General features: G+C 30.9%; 3 protein-coding genes across 3 annotated transcripts; 1 reads left to right on the top strand and 2 right to left on the bottom strand.

Moving 5' to 3' along the window:
* The first annotated feature begins 8,819 nt into the window (after positions 1–8,819).
* On the top strand, positions 8,820–10,662 carry LOC107941051 (dof zinc finger protein DOF3.1). Its single transcript, XM_016874564.2, has 2 exons — positions 8,820–9,031; positions 9,226–10,662. The coding sequence occupies exons 1-2, from the start codon at positions 8,966–8,968 to the stop codon at positions 10,030–10,032; spliced, it is 873 nt and encodes a 290-aa protein (XP_016730053.1). The 5' UTR covers positions 8,820–8,965; the 3' UTR covers positions 10,033–10,662.
* A 7,461-nt stretch (positions 10,663–18,123) lies between these two features.
* Positions 18,124–19,783, bottom strand: LOC107924933 (dof zinc finger protein DOF1.6). Its single transcript, XM_041102744.1, has 2 exons — positions 19,560–19,783; positions 18,124–19,242 (listed from the first exon to the last, which is right to left on the bottom strand). Exon 2 carries the CDS (start codon positions 19,150–19,152, stop codon positions 18,388–18,390), a length of 765 nt encoding a protein of 254 aa, XP_040958678.1. The 5' UTR covers positions 19,153–19,242; positions 19,560–19,783; the 3' UTR covers positions 18,124–18,387.
* Positions 19,784–20,013: 230 nt separating this feature from the next.
* On the bottom strand, positions 20,014–21,108 carry LOC107941052 (uncharacterized protein ECU03_1610). Its single transcript, XM_016874565.2, has 2 exons — positions 20,852–21,108; positions 20,014–20,772 (listed from the first exon to the last, which is right to left on the bottom strand). The coding sequence occupies exons 1-2, from the start codon at positions 20,981–20,983 to the stop codon at positions 20,185–20,187; spliced, it is 720 nt and encodes a 239-aa protein (XP_016730054.1). The 5' UTR covers positions 20,984–21,108; the 3' UTR covers positions 20,014–20,184.
* Positions 21,109–21,766: the final 658 nt, after the last annotated feature.

The raw sequence follows: 21,766 nt of genomic DNA, 5'->3' as shown, positions 1-21,766 counted from the left end.
ATATGATATTAAAAATATATATACTTTATTTATATTTATTCAAAAGAACTTATTTTTATTTAAATTAAATTAAGATAAAAAGATGATTCTCGAATTATAAGGAAATAAATTATATTATGATGATTTTAAAATATATAGTTTTTGAGCATCAATAATATAATGTCTTTTAAAATTGTAGAATAATATTTATATATCTTTAAAAATTAATGATGTGATATTATTTTATTGATAGTTAAAAACTATATATTCTAATATCATCCTAATATAAATTATTCTCATACGAAAAAATTAAACTTTTTTAATGCTAAATCTAAAATAAAAAAACAAAAGAAAACTTAACTAATTATGTCATATCATCACCATACTAATTAATGTGCATGTTTGGCTAATTAGGTATCATGAACTGAGGTATCATGGCACATAGGACAAAATTGTTGATTGTTAGTTAACTGACGAATTTTTGCCTTATTTGAACATTTTTGCAACGTTGTTGATGGGATTGATACCCAAAAAAAAATGTTAAGAGCTAATGTGAGAAAGGTGAATCTTGCAATTATGCCTTTTTTTTAATTACATTTTCAACAAGGACGATGTTTGAAATTTGTGTTGGGATTGGAATAAATTTTAAAATTTGAGGGTTAAAATTTAATTTTTTTGTTACAATGATTTAAATTGAATAATTAATTTTTTAAAGGAATCAAAAATGAAAATTTTGCATTTGGTGAAAGCTAAACAGATCAATTTGAACTATTAATTTTTAAGATAGATTAAAAGTGCAATTGCACTATTTAATCAAGGGAGTTAAGTTCTCTGCTGGTAAAAGTACTATGGAGGCTTCTATACTAAAAGTCGGATTGTATTTTGCCCCCTTTACTCAAAAAAATGAGTAAATTAGTCTTTCTATGCTAGATCAAAGAGCAAATAAACCATTCTATTTAAAATTTTCATACATTTTTACTATTAAAATATGGTCTTTTGTACATCAACATGTGATACACGTGGCACTGTTTGATTATTTCGTCAGCCACGTCAGTTTTTTAACGTACAATGACACTTTTACCCATCTTTTGAGTATAAGAGACAAAATGCATTTTAAGTCTTAATACAAGAGCCTCCATAATACTTTTATCAATCCCGTCAACCCTCTACCTCTATCCATGCACACTAAATAAATTATACCTGTCAAATAGTTATGATTATATACCAAATTAAGGAATCTCTAAATTTAATTAAATTATTTTCCAATTATCTTAAATGATTCTTATAATTAAATTTAATCCATCTTAATACATATAATGCAACTTGGTCCCATAAAAAGAATAAAAAGAATAATTATATATAAAAGGAAAAAAAGTAAGCATAATTTAGAGCAGTAACATGGCCTAAACCAGATTATTAATTTAGTTTTAAGATGATGATCATCTACCCTAAACCTAAACACGCCAAATAAATAACACAGTTTCACCCATAATTAGTTGTAAATTTATGTAATTAATTATTAACCCAAACTAAAGTTTTGTTAATAGCAAAATGACCGTATATATCTTATTTAATTACCATACATCAATGCCGATTGAGTCTTTATTCGATTGACATAAGTATTGTTATCAATGAAAGAATATGGATTTGAACGTGCGTTGAAGCGCATTATTCTCCTATTTATAAGTCGGGGAAAGGTTATGGGTAGTTCTAAGCATTGTGCTAAAAAAAAGAGCATATATGATCAGAACCTATAATGAGATTGTTAAAAAAAAATTACCATACATCAAACCCTTTTTATTGTTTAGGGTAAATTACCAAAATCGTCACTTTTGTTTGCCTCAGATTACATTTTAGTCACTTATGTTTAAAATGTTACGTTTTAATCACTTGCGTTATCATTTTGTTACGAAATGATCACTCTGTCGTTAAGATCTAGTACCTCCCAAACGACAGTCCAACATGGTAGTTAAAATGGATTTTAAATGCCAACGTGACTGTATAAACAAGTAAATTAATTGAAATTTTTTAATTAATTAAAGTAAAATTTTAATTTGATTTCCCGAAATAATCAAAACCAATGCATTAATAGATTAATCCTTAAACTGGAAAGAACCCTTTGTCTCCTTTTTCTTTTAGTTTTCATTTTTATTTTGACTGAAAAAACCATCTATTTTCATAGTAATCTTTGTTGCATCGAAACAATAGAAATTAAATTGAGTGTTCTATCAATCGGTTCAATTTTTTATTCAAAATGGAAGAACAAAGAACTAATTCTGTAACACCCCTAACCCGAATCTATCGCCGGAACAGGGTTACGAAGTATTACCGGAGTTTATAAATCAAACAGATAGAAAATGCAAACATTTCATATCATATAGCATTCATGTCAAAAAAAAACCATACATATTGTCCTTTATACGAGCCCTCGAGGCCCAAAATTCACATTAGAAACAAATCGGGACTAAATCAGAAACTCATAAAAAAAATTTTAGAAACATTTAATATTTTCAACACTGCAGGGGTTACACGGCCGTGTGACTCACACGGTCAAGAGACACGCTCGTGTCTAAGGCCGTGTAACTCACTGACTTGCATTCTTTTAAAAGATACAGGGGAGACACAACCGTGTCACCTGGCCGTGTGTCACACACGGCTAAGACACACGCCCGTGTCTCTACCCGTGTGGACGAAAATAAGCTATTTTATAAGCCATTTTTCTCACCCAACAAGGCATGTACCTTCAGTTAATATTATGCATATAAATAAGTCATATTATAGCATCCAAAACAAGTGAAATTAATCCCTAAACATGTAGTATATTCACATACAACCAATATGCCCTTATGCACCTTAAATGACAAATACAAATATGTTTAACCATATAATCCATGTAACCAAGTAATCAACCAACTTTTATGTCTAATCGCATTAATACACAACATGTAAATCATTTACTAAAACTTACCATTTGGTACCAATTGTACCACTTATTCAATAGCATCAAATACATATACACTTACTATAGCATAGCACCAAATCACACCAAGTTATAAAACGTACCTCATTTGCACTTTCAACTACTATTTTACCTTTCATCATTCAACCACAAATTATTCCACACATCAACATTTTAAGACAAATTAAGCACATATCAAAATACCAAAACATAAGCCAAATGAGTGGCTAAACTCAACAAAACACATATAGGCCAACATTTAGCTAAAAATAATCTATACATGCCATTATAACCAAAATCAAAACATTCAAAAGTACCAATAGAACCGATTGATAGTGTGATGTAACTCTGACAAGCTTCCAACCCAATTGAGCTTTCGATAATCTGAAATGTAAAGAAAAACAAATACGTAAGCAATGAATGCTTAGTAAGCTTGTATAAACTTTAATCATATCAATTCATTTCAAATATGAAATTTATACATGTCAAGAATGATCCAATATTGATACCACAATATTCATGAAGTTATATTCATCAACTCACAAGGTAAATAAATCCACAACATCATTTATACATATTATTCCTAACATAGTAGGATTTTAAACAACTTTAACTCTTCCAAATTTATTTATTTTCATTTGCATTTCTTTACTTTCCACACTCATTCCATATGCATAACACACCAGTCATAAGCATATCATTCAACCATAGCCACAAGCTAGTGCATTTAAACATAGCCTTTTTTTCAAATTAATCACCTGATAAGTCATTTCATAAGAAATTGCATAACTTAAACCTTACCACTCTTTCATGAGCACTAGCATATTTTCATTTGAGTACTTATCCTTTCAATGCATCTTATAAATAAACATATTACCATTCAACCAATAGCTTGACACTTGCCTAAGCATCAAACAACAACACTTATTAGTGTACTTGAACATATTTCATATCAATTCAACATTGATAAACTTATTTTCTCAACATGTCACACTTGAGTTTATTACTCATCTCAACTTACATAATTTCCATGTATTAACATATCAAAGATATTTACATATATACATGTCATGACACATATCATTCTCTTACCGTTTCTTTATAAACATACATCATCCATTTCATTATATCCATATATCATGTACCATCATTTCCTTACATTTCATATATATACCTATATTAGTTCGTATCGAATTCATATCATATTGTAACAGAACATTTCCCGTTGAACCGTTTAGAATATCGTTGGATATTCAGGTAGATACATAGGAAGTGTATAGAATTATAATCTGTCAATTTATATGCATGTATGCTCATACGAGCATGTAAACGACAAGCTCTTTCGAGCTATATAACAGGAAGCTCATGTAAGTTGTATATCGGAAAGCTCATGAGAGCCAAGTATCGGGACAAGAGAGCTGTGGTGTATCCGCAACACATGCAGGATCACAACCAAATTGGAAACCCTAATGACATGACATTTGTATCCTCCAAATTTCTAAGGTTCAAACAAGACTCAGTAATCATCGTACGTCGTTTCATAACACGACAACTTGCATACTAACATATATACATTAATTTTATCACAATATAATCACCTATTAACACTCACTTTAATCAAAATTATACAGAATACAGTTCATACGAACTTACCTGGCTAGATTGTAGAAATACCAAGATTCAAGGGTATTTTGGTAATTATCTATTTTCCTCAATTTTCACCCAATCCTGATCTAAATTAATAATTTAATTAAAAATATTAATTTAGACAATAAAACAATTGATTTCATGTAATTTGATCATTTTTGACATTTTTACAAAATTGCCCCTAAAGTTTTATTTTTTATTCAATTTGGTCCCTAAACCCAAAACATGCAAATTAACCATTTTTAATACAAATCCAAGCTAGCAAAATTTTCATGGCATTTAATGCAGCCCATTTTTGCAAGAATTTCACAACAAGTCCTTGTATTTTTACTATTTCAACAATTAAGTCCCTAATTAGAAAATTCATCAAAAATCACTTAATAAAATACTTTTAAATAAAAATTAATATCTCAAATTCATAATTTAATATAAAAAATCACAAGGTTTATCAATGTCAACTTTCAAAATTTTTAATAAAATCAAAAATTAAGATATAGTTTAATTGGACCTAATTGTAACAATCTCAAAAATATAAATTTACAAGAAACAAATAAGAATTTAACTCAAATGAAGCAAGCAAAAATATGCAAAACCAGCTCAAGGACCTCTCTCTATGTCAATTTGAACCAAAATGGGAGAAGAAATGCCTAGAAAACTTTAAAATCTAATTTGTTTATTTTTAATTTCAACTTATTTACCATTTCACCATTGAATGGCCTTTTTTTAAATTTTTTTCTCCTTATGCCGCCTCATCTTTTAATTTAGGCATAATTGTTTCTTAAGTCCTCCCTCATTTACTAATTAAGCCATTTAGTCATTTAATTATTATAATTAGCAAGTTTTGCACATTTTTCAATTTTTTTAATTAATTAACTATCGAAATGTTAAAATTTTTCAACAAAACTTTAATACTACCTTAATGACACTCTGTAAATATTTATAAAAATATTTACGGTTTGGTTTATAGAAACGAGATCTCAATATCTCATTTTCTAAAACTTCTTGATCTAGGATTCTACCACTCGAACCTAATAAATCATTATAAAACATAAATTACCAATTCAAAAATCTTTTTAAAACCCTATTTGACTCGTAAATATTAAATAATAAAATTTACGAGCTTAATCACTGGATTTGGTGGCCCCAAACTATTATTTTCGACACCATTAAAAATCGAGCTATTACAAATTCAATGGAGGGTCCAGGTATGGATTACAATAAGTAATGAGTTTTTTTTTTTGTTCTTTACTAGGGTTTTTGGTTCAAATATTATGAATTTTTTGCAAAAAGGTGATCCATCTTTTCATGTTTTTCTATATATGTGACAGACAAAAAGGATAACCACAATAGCAAGTAGGTATAGAGGTTGGTGCATCCATTTCTTCTTCTTTTTCTCTGTTGTTCTATTATTCTCTTCTCTACTCTGATGGTAACAAAAAAAAAACAAACAAACTCAAGTGTTGCTTCTTTTTAAATCGGAGAAGATTGGGTTTTAGGGCAAAATTTGATATTCTATTTTCATAAAAGAATTCGATTTTTCTCATCCCAGTTGGACATTCACGTTGACATTTAAAACTCATTTTAACTTTCACGTCAAACTACCATTTGGGAGGTAACAGATTTTAACGGTAGAGTGACTAATTCGTAACAAAACAGTAACATAAGTGACTAAAATATAACCCGAGACAAATAAAAGTGACTATTTTTATAGTTTATCCTCTTATTTATTATATTTTTTAAAGAAAATAATAAAAGGGTGCACAATAATAATTGGATGGGGTGTGAGGGAGATGAGAAGATCCCTTGAAATACTACAAAATCGATTTGTTCCCTAAGCTGTACTTTGCTTTTTGTTTTTGGCTTTTTTTATTCGAAATCTTTTCGTATTTGATAATTACGTTTAATTTGTAAGATTTAAACTCAAAATTTTACTTATTATACTTCTTCTTTTTAAGTTTATAATTAAGCTGTGCTGCCCACCACATGGCTCTGTATCACTTTGTTGATTCTGACACCATTAACGGCTCCCTTCCTTTATTTCTCTCAAAAAGCAATAAAAAATAAGCATGGAAGCCATGGAAACACACAGCAAAGAATGAACCCTCAACACAAAAATCAACGTGGAAATAAAAGTTTAGGGACTAAACTAAGAAAAATTACCAAGTTTAGAGACTAAATGTGTGATTTATCCCTTTCCTATATACTCGTATATACATGTGTGTTGTCGCTTTCTCTTGGAATTTTCAAATTCTCTTTAACAGCTCCCCCCTCCCACCCCAGCTATTGATAATCACTAAGTCATAAAATATTATTTTACACCTAAACACATTCTTACTTAGTCGATTGATCATACATTAATTAAGATGTCATGATGGCAAAAACATGCATTGATTAGCGGCATTGTATAAGGGATGCAGACTTCATGTTAATCAATGACCACACTTTACGAACACATTTCAATTAAATTTCTTGGTTAGGTGCTTGTAAATATAATTAATTATTTGGGGTTACAAATAATAATAATAAAGTAAAGGGAGTGGGATTTGCTACAGCATTGGGGAATGGGAGAGGCCACACTCACTAGGGATTCCCTCTCACTATATTCAAAGGGGGGAATGTTTTTTACACCCATTGTGATGTGGAATGGAATAGTTTCATATGTTACCATATTATATGTATATTTATTATTTCTTGAAGTTCTCAAGTTTCATCATCTCTTCTGCTGCTTTTACCACTCTGTCTTGTTGTTGGATTTTGAATATTTGTCCTCCATTACATATATTCTTTTCCTATTATTTTATATTTCATTTTAAGATTTGTTTGATTAAGTTGATTGAGTTTTAGGTTGGTTGGTATGAATATTGTTGTCAATATAGGAAGACGTGAGTTCGAATGCGCTGAAGCGCATTATTCTCTTATTTATAGTTTGGGAGGAGTTATGGGTAATTTTAAGCATTGGGCTAAAAAAACAGTTATGACCAAAATTTATAATGAGATTATTCAAAATTATGGTCCCTATGTTCAGGGGGAGAGCTAGAAAATTAGATTATATTTTTTAACGCAATGCTTAAAACTACCCATGCTAGAAAATTTAAAATAATCGCACTAGCAATAATAATTTCTAAATAAGAATACTAAATTCCTAATCAATATTCAAGAAATTCAAGATTATATAAGTATAAATCAATCCTAATTTCTTGAAGGATTTCTATTAATCAACCGCTAAAAATTATTATCCAATCAAAATGCTGGTAATTCCATATAAAATCAATATCCCAAAATCATTCAATAAATAAAAATAATCTTGCAAAGGAATCTTAATATATCATAAGAAAAGCCAAAATCTTAATTTTTTAGAGATCAATCAATAAAACTTGAAAAGAAAAGAAGAATAGTTACCAAATTAGAGAGACCCACCTGAAAGTATTGAAAGATTGATCATTTATTTTGTAAAAATTCTATAGAAAGTGTGAGAGAATAAGGGAAATTTGAGAAATGAGTTATAAGTGTTGGAAGAAATTAAAAGGGTAAGAAAATTTGGGGGGGGTTTAATGAGTTTTTTTTTAAAGGTGGGGTTAATACATCATTTGGTGTCTAAGTGTTTTTTTTTTGTCTTTATTTGATACTTGAGTTTGGCTTAAATATTTAATTTGATACCCAGATTAAACGACATCATGTGGCCTAATGAATATTTGATACATGTGCTCTAGTAAAAAATAAATACTTAATTGGGGTAAAACAGAAGAAGCCTAAATATCAAATTAAATATTGAAGTCAAATTTAAGTATTTAAATGAGACAAAAAGCAACTCAAGTACCTAAAGTGAACAGTGAAGCAAAGCTCATGAATCATATAGTACACTAACTCTATAAATTAATCCAAATAATGAATACGAAAAACTATTCCAATTAAACTGTTAATGTGAGTTTTTTCTTACACCATCTTTTCCGGTACAAAAAATACATGTCAACACGATGAGTTTTACAAGATGTATTTTCAAGCTAAAATTTGTGTTACTAGGATTAACTATTTAAACTAAGTAAATACGATCAAATTATGTTAAATAAAACATAAAAATTAACCTCAAATTTGAGCATGATGGAGGGACTAAAACAAAAATTTGACCTTCAATTAAATACCTAGATAATTTCAATTATAGACCACAGGCCCCATCACGTGGAAATTTGATTAACAAATCAAAAGACTAAAACAGGGGGTAAATAATGTTCCTTGTAATGCTAAATCACATCTTCACACATATAGAGTCGGTCGAAAAAAAAAACCCATTAACGAAGTCTCCCGTTGCCAACTGCTCTTTGTCTGTTTACTCTTTTGTTTCAAACGATTCCTTTGAGGGAAGAAGAAGAAGAAGAAGAAGAAATGTTGCGCAACTGCGAGAAGATGGTTGCCGTCATCACTTCTTCAGCTACTAATGAATGGCCACAGGTTTTTTTTTTCACTTTCTCTCTCTCTTTCAATCAATCAATTATTAGGGAGAAAAAAAAAGATGACCCCATTTTTGTTGCTTTGCTTTTGGAAGAGTATCTCTATGTCTTGTGTTGTGTATTTTTACCCTAATAACACCTCTTTCAGTTCTTTCTTTCTTTCCCTTTTTATTTTGGACCCTTCTTTGGTTGCAGAAGCTTATGGAGAAACCAAGCCAAGAACAACAACAGGTGCAGCAGCAACAAGCTTTAAAGTGTCCTCGTTGTGATTCATCGAACACCAAGTTTTGCTACTACAACAACTACAGTTTATCACAGCCGAGACATTTTTGTAAAGCTTGTAAGCGTTATTGGACTAGAGGTGGTACTTTAAGGAACGTTCCCGTCGGTGGTGGATGTAGGAAGAACAAGCGTGTTAAAAGGCCAACTGTTTCAGCCTCAACACCGCCGTCTATCGGTGGAGCTTCACCAACATCTGGTGGTGGTGGTGGTGTAAATCCTAATTCAACAACCTCAAGTCAGCATATCAACTCTTTGTTTTATGGTTTAACTGCTAATGACCCTTATCATGATGTTATCAATCTTCCATTTTCTCGTTCTAGTACTGTCACTGGTTATGATCTCCAACCTCAAATGAGTGGTCTTGGATTAGGGTTTTCTTCTGGGGATAATACTGATCATTATCCACCATTGCTTTCAAGCTATACCAATATTTTTGGGTCTTCATCTTCTTCTTCTACTACCACTACTACACCCACCATTGCTTCTCTTTTGGCTTCTACTCTTAACCAACACAAATTCATCAATGGTGGTGTTAAAAACACTGAAGCTTTACCACCTTTTCAAGATCTTCAAACAACAGCCATGAAAGATATCAAAGTACCATGCCAGAATCACCTTGAGCAAATTACTTCACTTGATCCATCACTTTATTGGAGCACAAATATAGGTGCTTGGCATGATCCAACAAACATTGGGTCCTCAGTCACCTCTCTGATCTAGCAAGCAACAACACTAGTACCTTATTGATCTTTCAAATCATCTCCCTCTTTCACTAGAGTCTTTTTTTCCCCCCTTAGGTCCTTAGTTTCTAATAGTCAAAAGTATGGTGTGGGAATAAATTAAAGTTTGAGAGTACTGATCAAAGCATGGGAAGCGAAGATTGGATCGGAGCGATCATGTCAGCTGCAAGAATATTTCAGCCTGTAGTTTTATTCTCAAAAAAAGGCTGAAAAAAACCCCTTAATTTGCGCTGAGAGGAACCTCGGATCCTCTTCATCACCATCTGCAATATGTTGAAGAGACAGGCTTTAACTCCCTTTTGCTGCAACTTTTTTTTTGTTTTTGTTTTTTAAATCCAGTAAGTTTGGCTTCTATTTTGTATGTATATATATAAATATATATTGCATTACAGGTTCTTAGGTTGGGTTTTTAGAAAGGGTGGTATATGTTGCAGTCCTCAGTAAAAGAGGAACTCATTTTTTCTTCTTTTAATTTCTTTTTTTTTTTTTTCCATTTTTGTTGTTTTGGGAAGTTGGGGTATAATTAATAGTATAGAACAGAGGGAGATTTGTACCTGCAAACTGCAATTTAAGCACTTATTTACTGTGACTGGTCTGTTCTTCTTCTTCATTTTTTTTGTTGTTCTTGGTGTGACTGTTAATAACTTTTATGTGTCATCTTTAAACCTTAAAGCTGCATGAGCAATGCATATATAGATTATGTATCAATGGAAGTTCTTTTTATGTAATAAGTTGGTACAGACAATGAATGTACGCAAAGCTATGAATGTGTATGTATAGGTTTATTTTTGTTGTTTATAGGTTTGGAATTTAGTTGGCTGGATATTCTCTACCGGTTTTACGATCCAGACATTGAGAAACAATACAGTTGAGTTATGGCAGGGATTTTGTGATGAGAAATTTTTATAAAGGTCCACACTTTGGAATTTAGCAGCTTGGCTGCTTGTAATGAAAACACCAATTCCATTACCACTTCCTTTCTTGGAGTTTGTTTTGTTTTTGAGTACTGCATGTGTTTTGTGTATGTGAATTTGTGTTAAAATGAAAGGGAAAGATGAGAATTAATGCATATGGGAGCACCTATATATATATATGTATGTATATGTCTTAAGAATCCAACTAGATGTAATATACGCAGTGAACCTTGCTATTGCATATATATATATATACACACATGGGTGAGCTAATTTGTCGAATTAATTCTTTAGTTATGCATATAAACTTCTCTTTAGAAACCCTAACATTAGCATATATATATACATGTGTAAAGGAATTTATAATAACATTTTAAATTATATAAAAAAATAATATTTAAGGTCAAATTTTACAATTAGTCTCAAGTTTGATTCATAGGGAGAAGAAAAGGTAAAAATTGGAACAAAAATCTCATTTAATTAAATCGATCCTCAAAAAAAGAAATAATCAAAGTTTCGTCGTTGAGTGAGAAATGAAAAATTCATGGAAAGTTACAATCCTCACCACGAAATAGCGCACCCACACGTCTTCATCGACGTTACTTTTTGACCGAAAGATCGGGAGCTAACTATCAAGACTTTGGACTATCCGGACACATACTTCGTGACATGGCTCACACATGTTTGTTGCCGGGGGCAATAAGATCAAGTTGGTAAGGATTAAAATATCCTTTCCTTTTTTTTATTTATTTCTATGATCGATGATCATAGAGGGCCCCTTTACCATTATGTAAAAATAGGCTATTCTATTTGTACATATATGGAAGAGGGGGTGTAAGGGGTGAGTTTAGTCCCTGTACTTTGACCATTCAATTTTAATTTTTATATTTTTCAAATTTTTGAATTTAAGTTTTGACCCAAATAGTAATAGTAAAATTTTTTTTAGATAAGATTATGCTATTGGTCTCGTAAGTTGTTAATGTAATCTTTATTATCTAATTTGATCATTTTAAGTCTCTATACTTTTCAAATTTTAAAATTCTAATCCTAACTCAAATGATAATCGTTAAATCTATTAACTAAAATAACTTGATTATTCTGTAAATATTATGTAGACATAACAAGTTGACATGATATTACATATATGATACTATGGTTGCTGCATAACATTTTAAAATAACAAAATTTGTTATTGCATAAAATTTTGGTAAAGCAGAATTTGACTTTTTCTAATATATATATATACACTAATTCATATATATTGCATTTATAGATAGGTTGAGGGTATATGTGTTACATTTATATCCCACAAGATCAAGATTTAGTCCACAATTCACTAATGCAAAATTGATTTTAAGCATAAAATCATCACTAAATTCAAAGGTGAAATCCTGGATTAATGCATGATTCAACAATAAAGATTTCGTTTCTTGTGTTTTTTTTTTTGTCAAATGAGCTTTGAAAATACCACAAATTTGTTCGAGTGTCAACTTATTCATCCAACAAAATGAATTTAGACTAAATTATCATAGATTATTTTATTTAAATTTAATTATAAAATTATATAAATTTGAATATAAAACTTTTAAATTTATATTTTTTTAATAAGAAAACAGGTTAATGGATTTATCCAAAGAAAATTAAAAACAGATCATTTAATTGAATTTAAACGAGATAAGACAACATTTAGTTCCTGAACTTGATAATCTTTCTCAATTTAGTCATTAAACTTTTTTTAGTTCACATTACTCATGCTATTTGGTAAATTTTCTCAAATTTGGATTTTGCGATGACATGGTACTCTATAACTGTGCCAAGTTTTATGACTAATGTGGACAAAAAAAAATTTATGGACTAAGTTGAGAAAAGATGTCAAGTTCATGGACTAAATATTACTTTATCCCAATTTAAATTTAAACAAAAATAATAATCTATACTATTATTTAAACCCTTGACTGAGTTATTTTCACCAACCGACCGAGCACTAGACCTAATCATGGGTCAAGCCACTCGTCCAAGCCCAAAAGCCTATCTGAAAAGTGAGAGGGTTTGGGTAAAAATATAGGCCTAAAAAATGGGCTTGGACAAAAAATAAGATTCATTTTTTAAATGAGTCGAACATATAGTAGGATTTTTTTTGCTCAGGCCCATTTCGAATCAGCTTAAACTTTTTTTTCTGTTGATATTTTGCTGCCATTTTCCTGTTGTTTTGTTACTATTTTGCTATTATATTGCTACTATTTTGTTGTTATTATTTAGATATTGTATAACTCTTGTTTTATTGTTAATTTTGCTACTATTTTATAGGCATTTGCTTGCTAAGTTGCAACTATTTAATTTTATTTCCATTTTGTTGGGAAACATTTATTTTGATGTTTTTGGTGTATTTGATATATTATGTTTTAAAATTTATTTTTATATAAAAATAATATAAAAAAATTAATGCAGGCCGGGTTGGGCTTATCGTTTTTAATTTATGTCGGGCTTAAGCAAAATTTTAGGCCCATTTTACCGGGCGGGGCCTAGGCTTAAAAAAGGGCTTAAAATTTTACTCGACTTGACCCGACGCATGATTAGGTCTACCGAGCACCAGCTTGGTTAGAAAAATTACGAAAATGTCATTCCGTATTTAAAATAACTTATATTCTAGGGTACTTTAACATATTTTTAAAGAAACCAATAAATAATTTGCATATGGTTGGATTAAAACTCATGACATTTGCATCGAGTTGATAAAACTTTAACTTTACCACTCAACCAAAGCTTTAATGTTTTATACATTTTTATTTTATTATGCACACTTTTATAACTTTCGTGAATTGTGCATATATATCGATAATGTTATTGATTGAGTTGGTATCACAAGTTAACTCGACATCAACTTAAGGTTGATAACAACATCGTGATAAATAATTGTAATGCATTTAATATTATTAATTTGATGCATTTACATGTTTAAATTTTGTTTTACTTAATTTAATTTAATTTAATTTATTTTAATATCGTACATATCGCATGCATTATTATTAATTAAATCATGTGTTTCATTATTTATTATACGTTATGTTTAAAATACGTAATTTTACGCGATAAAATTTATTCTCAAAAAATAAATGAAGAAATAAAAATTTTGGAATTAACCACAACCCCTTAAGGTAGGCCTATCCAAATTGCTGTAGTGTACAAAATAGGGCGGTCTGTCGTGTAACATTGAATTAAGCCTAAGAAATGTAATCACTCTTTTATCTACTAAATATAGCACTAAATAGGTGGTGGTGCTATTTGCTGCCATTGCTGGTCGACTGAGCTTCCCCACTATTTGTCCCATTGCTTTCATTTCATAACTTGTAGCATACGTGAACTCTAAGTGGGTGTCCCTTCATTGTCTCCGGGGGGGACCAATTTTATATATTACATCTTCTGCTACTCTTATATTCAGCTTAAAATTATTTATTTATTTATATAAACTCGTGTTGGTCTGATGATCAAATTATTTATTATCTCAAGTATAATTTGGATTTGTGTTGCGCTAATTTACTCATTTTTTATAATTTACAAAAAATAATTATTTATTTATTTTTTAATTTTTTTCTTAAATTGAAATTTCTTATATTTTCAGAAACATCAAACTGACATGACAAAACCAAAAAAAAAAAAAAACTGATCTTATTATTCATTAAAAGAAGGCAGCTGCTTGTTTGTGGTTGAGTTCTTGTCTGCATTAATTTCGTGTTTTCTTTGGTTCCTTATGGGCTTGTAATTGATTACTTAGAAACACGAGGTGGAAATACAGGACGACTAATATATGGTGTAGTTAAGCTATCGGTTTGTTGGTCTGATTAATTTGAATGATTCGATTAATAAATTATTAAAAGGATTTAATTCGATTCAATTGATCGTATGTATTCGTTACTTAATTAATCTAAACTTTTCCCTGTTGACTTGGTTCAAATAACTCTAGTTAGGAGTCGAGTTTGGAGGAAATTAAATGAGAGGAGTTGGTCGAGTTTGGAATACGAAGTTTTTACAAGACAAATATAAGTTTTAGGAGCGTTGGAATTTGTTTAGGACGTGATTTGATGAAATTTTATAATAACTAATAATGTTAGCGGTTATTTTTCATCAAATCAATCTTAAAACATAAAAAAAAGTATAACCATTGATTGCATTTAATGAATTAAACATAAAATTAAAACTAAATTTATTTTAAATAATTATCCGGTACATTGGCGGTGGAAAATTTTGACTCCACAAGTGAGGTTGAGATTTTGTCATGTGTTATTAAGTTGTATTTAAAAAAATAAAAGAACATGTGGCAAAATCTAAACCTTACTTGTGGAATAAAAACTTTCCACCGCTCGTGTACGAAATAATTATCTGTTTATTTTATTAAAAAGATCATGAAAATTTAAACCTAATAATGTTAGCAATTAGCTTTAATCAAATCAACTCTAAAATTCGAATTAAACATTAAAAAGTTAACCCTGTTACTTTTGGATACCAAAATATATAACTTTTGTTAAATACAAGTACTACACTACACTAAAAAACTCACAAATATCCAACTTTAATTTGGTGCATTTTTATATATCAAATTTTAATTTTAGTTCGACATTCACATTTCATTGAATCCTGTTCACTATATGGCACAATTTCCCATTAAATCATGTGTAAATTAGTGACATGATATTTTCTTAGGTTAAAAAATCAACGAATAAATTTAAATTATTTCTACCTAAATTAATAAAAGAAAATTTATGAGGAAAATAAAAAAGCGCTTTTTCAATGTATTTATTTTTTAATTTAGGTGAAAATAATTTAAATTTATTTGTTTATTTTTTTAACCTAATAAACTATCATGACAACAATTTACAATAACTTAATGGAAAATTGTGTCACATACAGAACGGGATTAGTGAAATGTGAAAAATAAATCAAAATTGAAGTTTGATGTATATAAATGCACCAAATTAAAGTTGATATATAATGATACAAAATTTGTGTATAATTTTGGTTTCATCTAGACCTGTTTATGGGTCGAGCTACCCACCTAGATTCGAAGGCCTGCCCGAAATTCGTAAGGATTTGGACAAAAATATTAGGCCCGAAAAATGAGTTTGGGCAAAAAAATAAGCCCATTTAAAATATGGGTCAGGCTCAGTGTTGAACATTCAATGCCCAAAATTGGCCCATTTTAAATTTATAATACTTTATACTATATAATTTAGAACACATATACTAAATATATAAGACTACTATTATGTAAACATTAAAAAAATGTTAAAATGACTATAAAAATTTTCAATATGTATAAAATTATTCAATATTAAAATAAAACAATATAAATATTTTTTTAAAAAAAATTAAATATAATATGGGTGGGCTTAAAATGAGCTTGAATTAATATTTTATAAATATAGATAAGTTTAGACAAAATTTTAAGTCTAGATTCCGAGACGGGCTGGACTTAGACAAATATAAAATTTATTAATATAATACTTAAGCCCAGCCAGACACATAAACACCTCTATATTTATCTCTCGAACTCTCTTTAGGTTTTCATTTAATTGAAGTATAAATCTGTGTGCTAGCTAAGTACTTGAGGCCCAGTCCTGAATATACCTTCTACTCTCGATCTCAGTTGCTTACATGTTTTTTTGGCCAATCCTAACTCCATTATGTCGATACATACATACATACATTTCTGCAATATCACATTAAAACAACAAGATCTTCATCTTTTTGACCATTGAGCAATTTGGCTGAAGAAAAAGGACAAAAGCAAAGCTAGCTTTTGCTTCAATCATCTTTTCCGTGGCTCAATAGTTTGCAACAAATTAATTAATTTTCCTTTAGTGTTGCAATCACACCCTTCACTATCTATGACATAATTAGCAGAAGACAATTAGACAAAGGATCTCACTCCATTACGCTAATTTTGGCATTGACATTGACATTGAGACTTCACAAATTTTATTATTATTAAAGGAAATAAATAACCCCTCAAAATCAGTCTTAATCAAAAAGTTCTAAATTCCACCAAGTAGTAAAAATTTAATTTATCAAATATTATCTCTCAACCCTCACCGTGGATTAATTCCCATTTCTTCTCATACATACATACATACATATATCATTATCAACATCAGTTGATTCAAGTTGTGGGCGGAGAAACTCGTACTGGAGAAACTTGATTCGACTCAAAATTTAATCGAATTTCTTAATATACTAGAGGGTTTGAAACCAGAAAATATATCTTTTGAAACACGTAGAAAAAAATTGCATATTTTGGTTGGTAACTCTTCATTTCCAAGCAAGCCCTAAAGCCCTAAATAACAATCTTGCAAAGGATTTACGAAATTTCATTTTGTATTTCAATCTAGCCCTTTTTTTTTTCTCATCAAAACATTTTGCTAGGAATAGAAATAGATAAGGAGGGACCTATCCAAAGAATTGGCTCATATTTGCAACTTCGTGGTGCAAATATGGTGCATTAATTTAATTTGCCAAACTTATCAAATAACTTGTCTAAGTTAGTGTTAGGGTCCATGCTCCAATATCCCTTACCCTCGGTTCATAAAATTAGATTCACCAATTTAACTAAAAAATTTTCATACCCAATTCGACCCACTTTTTCTTTTTTCAATTCAAACCCATATGGTGTCCCAACTTCTAAATTTGGACATGTTTTAATCGCTTCAATTAGTGTGTTTAGATGTTGCTGCTATACCTCCCCACCATATTGAATATGATTGATTAGGTTATGAGCCCCCGAATATCTCTTTCAGATGATGAAATAAAATCATTCAAATAATTTAGATCGTAAAAAAATTATAAATTCAAACGTACTTAAATGTGTACTATATTTCGATTTAAAAGTTTGAGTAATAATGAAAATTGTATCAAAAAATCATGTTGTGGGTAATGAAGATTTCTTGTTCTAACTTAAACTATATATTTAATATCTAAAGAGAAACAAAGTAAGTTCTCCTAATACTATTTCCTCAACAAAATTCGAACCCGAAATTTTACTTAAAAAACATTGAATTTCTTACCATTTAACTCGAGAGACATTTCGTAAACCCTAACTTAACTACAAAATAATGTCAGGATCTTTTTATGCAATAAAGCACAAGTAAAACTATCAAAACAAATGCTCAAACATAAAACATCCCACTTTATAATATTAAAATGTTCAAAATCAATACCAAAACCAAATCCAGCTCAAATCTATATCTATATTCTAGACAGCATTAAAAACAAAGCTCTTCTTTCAGTTACAGCAACACCCAACATTACCTAAGTTAAAACCAGATTGAAACCAGAGACAACAATAGCAGTTAAACAGACAAACAAAATGATTCAATATAAGTGTGGTTTAATGGTCTTCAGTTTATAGACGTCAACATTAAGCTGTTTACCTATGGAGCACCATAAGCTGGAAGATCAGGCCATTGATTTGGGCTCAAAGAAGAAGCAGTTTTGCTGTTACTGGTGTTAGTGACTTTAACGGTGCTTGTGACCGCTTCATTGATGAAATTTTGATGCCAATTCTGCTGATAATAAGAGTTACCTGCAGCGGGCCATTGGAACTGGGTCTGCTGATGGTGTTGTGACCCCAAAAATGGGACACCATATCCCTGCAGAAGACCCAAATTTGAAGAACTACTGCCGAAGTCACCACCACCAATACGTAGAGCCTGATTTAGAGGTTGCTTTAAACATTGGGGTTGGTTCATTGGTTGAATTGCAGCCAAAGATGACAAGAACCCACTAGCAGGATAATAAGATCCCATAGCAGCAGATGATGAAACCAAACTATCAGACTCTTTGGCTTGTAATTGTACTGGTGGTGATATCAAGTTCCGTTGAGTAGCTTGCCTTGTTGGATTATCATCACCAGAAGAAGAAAGCTTGGGGCGCTTTCCTTTCCTACAACCACCGCCCACAGGCACGTTCCTTAGGGTTCCACCTTGAGTCCAGTACCTTCTACATGCCTTGCAGAAATAACGAGGCTGCGAGAGACTGTAATTATTGTAGTAACAAAACTTTGTATTACGAGACTCACAACGAGGACACTTTTGAGGTGTGTGCTGTTGTTGTTGATGATGATGATGATGATGATGATGATGCTCGGCCGCCATTAGTGGCTTCAATCTCCGACCTTGCTGTTGGTTTTGCTTCATGTGTTGTTCAATCCCTTCTGGTTCTGTATGGAGCTGTATCTGTATGTTAAAACTCTACGTATCTGCTTCTGGTTCTTGAGAATCTCAGCTCTACAAACAAAAAGTAAAAACCACGGCTTATATTTCCTTTTTCATCTCTTATATGAAAACCATGGCTCATCCCCAATGGTATTTTAAATGGCAATAAAGAAGCGAAATTATGAAGATATCCACTTAAAAAACCCAACAAAATCTACCCAGATTTTTTATCTTAGACAAAAGGGAGACAAATCCCATGCTATATATGTACATCATATATTTATTTCTCTGTACTTATTTAGATAGGCAGATTTTATATATGAATGTAGATGAAGAGAGGGTTGACATGAGCTGCTTTCATGAAAGGTAAAGTAAGAGAAATTGTGTACCGAGTGTTGGAACTTAGGGGAAAGGTCACAATCTTAGTGAAGAAACAGAGATCAATGAGAAAATTCTTGTTGGTTCGAAGTACAGTCAATAAATTATAAAATATTTAATCAAAATGAATTTCACCCTCTCTATTTTATACTAAAATAATTTAAATTTTTTTAAATCTAATAAAATTTAATGAAATTTTACGAGTTAAATTAAAAAACTAACTTAAACATGTCAACTCCATATTAGAATTTAAAATTGTCTTAAAACAAAATAAGAAACTTTAATATGAGAAAATTAAATAATTTAAGTCTTTAAAATTCTTTATATTTTTTTAAAATTTTATAAATTTTTTAAAAATATAAATTTTAAAAAAATTATTTTAATTTTTTTTTAAAAAAAATTTATTGAGAGAAACCAGATTTTCAAAGTTGATTAAACTCGTCCATATGGACTTTGAAAATGGGATTACGAGCCAAAACCCATGTTTCTTTCTTTTAGGATTGTTAAGAGGATTATGCTTAACTCATTTTTTAAAAATTTATTTTCTTTAAATAAACGTAAAGATCAACCACCATTACACTAAAAACCAAACTTATTTGTAAAATACAACACGTAAACCCCCCATCAAACTCCTCCTTAATACTTGCTCTCATCGCTTTCTCTTCGAGCACGCCTCCTCAATTCCACAACATCATCATCCATCCTCTTCTCTTCCTCACTCTTCCCAACCACAGTTTCCTTTATCTTTTGCGTTGTTCCCTTTGCAGCATCCCAAGCTCCTTGTGCAGTTTGCTTTGCCTTCTCTCCAACATTTTGGATGGTCTCCGACGCCTTATCGGCAACTGAACCGGCTATCTCCTCCGACTTCTCCATCACCCCTTGTGCTCTCTCTTTAGATTTCTCTTTCAACTCGTACGCAGTTTGAGATGCCTTATCAGCCCCTTCTTTGGTCTTATCTTTAGCACTTTGGGCAGTCTCTTTGGTCCCTTGCGCGTACTCTCTAGCTTTCTGTTTTGTTTTCTCGTTGGCGCTTTGTGCGGTCTCCGCCGCTCTGTTCGTTGCATCTTTTGCCCTATCAGCCGCCGTATCAAAGGCTCCTTTCGTTTTCTCCTTAGCGTTATGCGCGTATTCTTTTGCTCTTTCCATAGCTTCTTCGGCGGTGGTGTCTTCATCGGATGAGATATCTTTTTCCCTGTAAGCAAAGCCAGCTTTGGTGTCTCTCCCCTGAAATTTATAATCATCAAGCCATGAAACCATCACTTAAAACTCCACGAAAACGCAAAGAATCGGTGGTTTTATTTACCTCAGAGCGTTTGGAAGCGGTGGTGGTGAAGCAGACTCGTGAGACATTGGCGGAGGAACGAAGAGACACGGTTCGAGGGAACGCTTTTGAGAGCTGGAACATGGCGGTCTTAGCTATTAACGAGGCAGCCATTGTTGAGGATCTTTTAGTTCTTGCTGAGCGGTGTCTTTTTCTTGAGTAATAGCTTTTATTTTCAGTACTTTTTCCTATATCTTAGCCATGAAAATGCAAACTATATGGAGGCAGAGTAGGGGAAGGTGGCAGTGTAATAGAGCGACAGGTTGCAGCATATTTATACCACGTGTTGGACATGCGTGGTTGTTTAGGGTCTTAGTGGGTTCAACAAGTCAACACATGTTGCTTTTCCCTGGCATCTCACTAATTCTAGGATCCAGTTCGGTTGGTTCAATTGGACTTGTTGAATTTTATATATTATTTTGTAAAAAAGAAAAAAAAATTTTTACACGACACTAAACTATCATTAACTTTTTATTTTAGTCACTAAATTTCAAAAAATAAAATATAATTACTGAATTATTTATCGTCAAATTATTTAATCTTATCATTTTTATTAACAAATTATTCAATTTTATTTTTTTATCACCAAAATTCGATATGGTTAATCGAAACGCATCAAAAGTAGACTAATACACATGTATCTTTTGAGATATAGGTGGATGCAATGCGTCGTGTTGCACTCTGCAACTCACTCTTATAGCCTGCAATGAAAATAATCTAAACAGATATATGATATGAAGAAAACATTTTCCAAGAGCTGTTGCTAATGCTATCATTTTTCTGCATTTCTTTAACAGCTTAATTTAAGCCATATTGGAGTGATTGGTTGTCAGCTTCCAGGGAAGTAGGCAGCCGTTCGCACGTATCCGCATATAATACAGTAAAGTTCGTTTCCGT

Source organism: Gossypium hirsutum, chromosome D10 (assembly GCF_007990345.1).
Source record: "Gossypium hirsutum isolate 1008001.06 chromosome D10, Gossypium_hirsutum_v2.1, whole genome shotgun sequence".
In the NCBI taxonomy this organism is placed as follows: Eukaryota; Viridiplantae; Streptophyta; class Magnoliopsida; order Malvales; family Malvaceae; genus Gossypium; species Gossypium hirsutum.
The sequence above is the reverse complement of the archived record's forward strand: the minus strand, read 5'-3'. Positions and strand labels throughout refer to the sequence as shown.

Coding starts and splice junctions, on each gene's coding strand:
- LOC107941051 (XM_016874564.2), top strand. CDS start 8,966: ATGTTGCGCAACTGCGAGAAGATGGTTGCCGTCATCACTTCTTCAGCT. Junction 9,032..9,225: donor CTACTAATGAATGGCCACAG/GTTTTTTTTTTC, acceptor CTTTGGTTGCAG/AAGCTTATGGAGAAACCAAG.
- LOC107941052 (XM_016874565.2), bottom strand. CDS start 20,983: ATGGCTGCCTCGTTAATAGCTAAGACCGCCATGTTCCAGCTCTCAAAA. Junction 20,773..20,851: donor CCGCTTCCAAACGCTCTGAG/GTAAATAAAACC, acceptor TATAAATTTCAG/GGGAGAGACACCAAAGCTGG.
- LOC107924933 (XM_041102744.1), bottom strand. CDS start 19,152: ATGAAGCAAAACCAACAGCAAGGTCGGAGATTGAAGCCACTAATGGCG.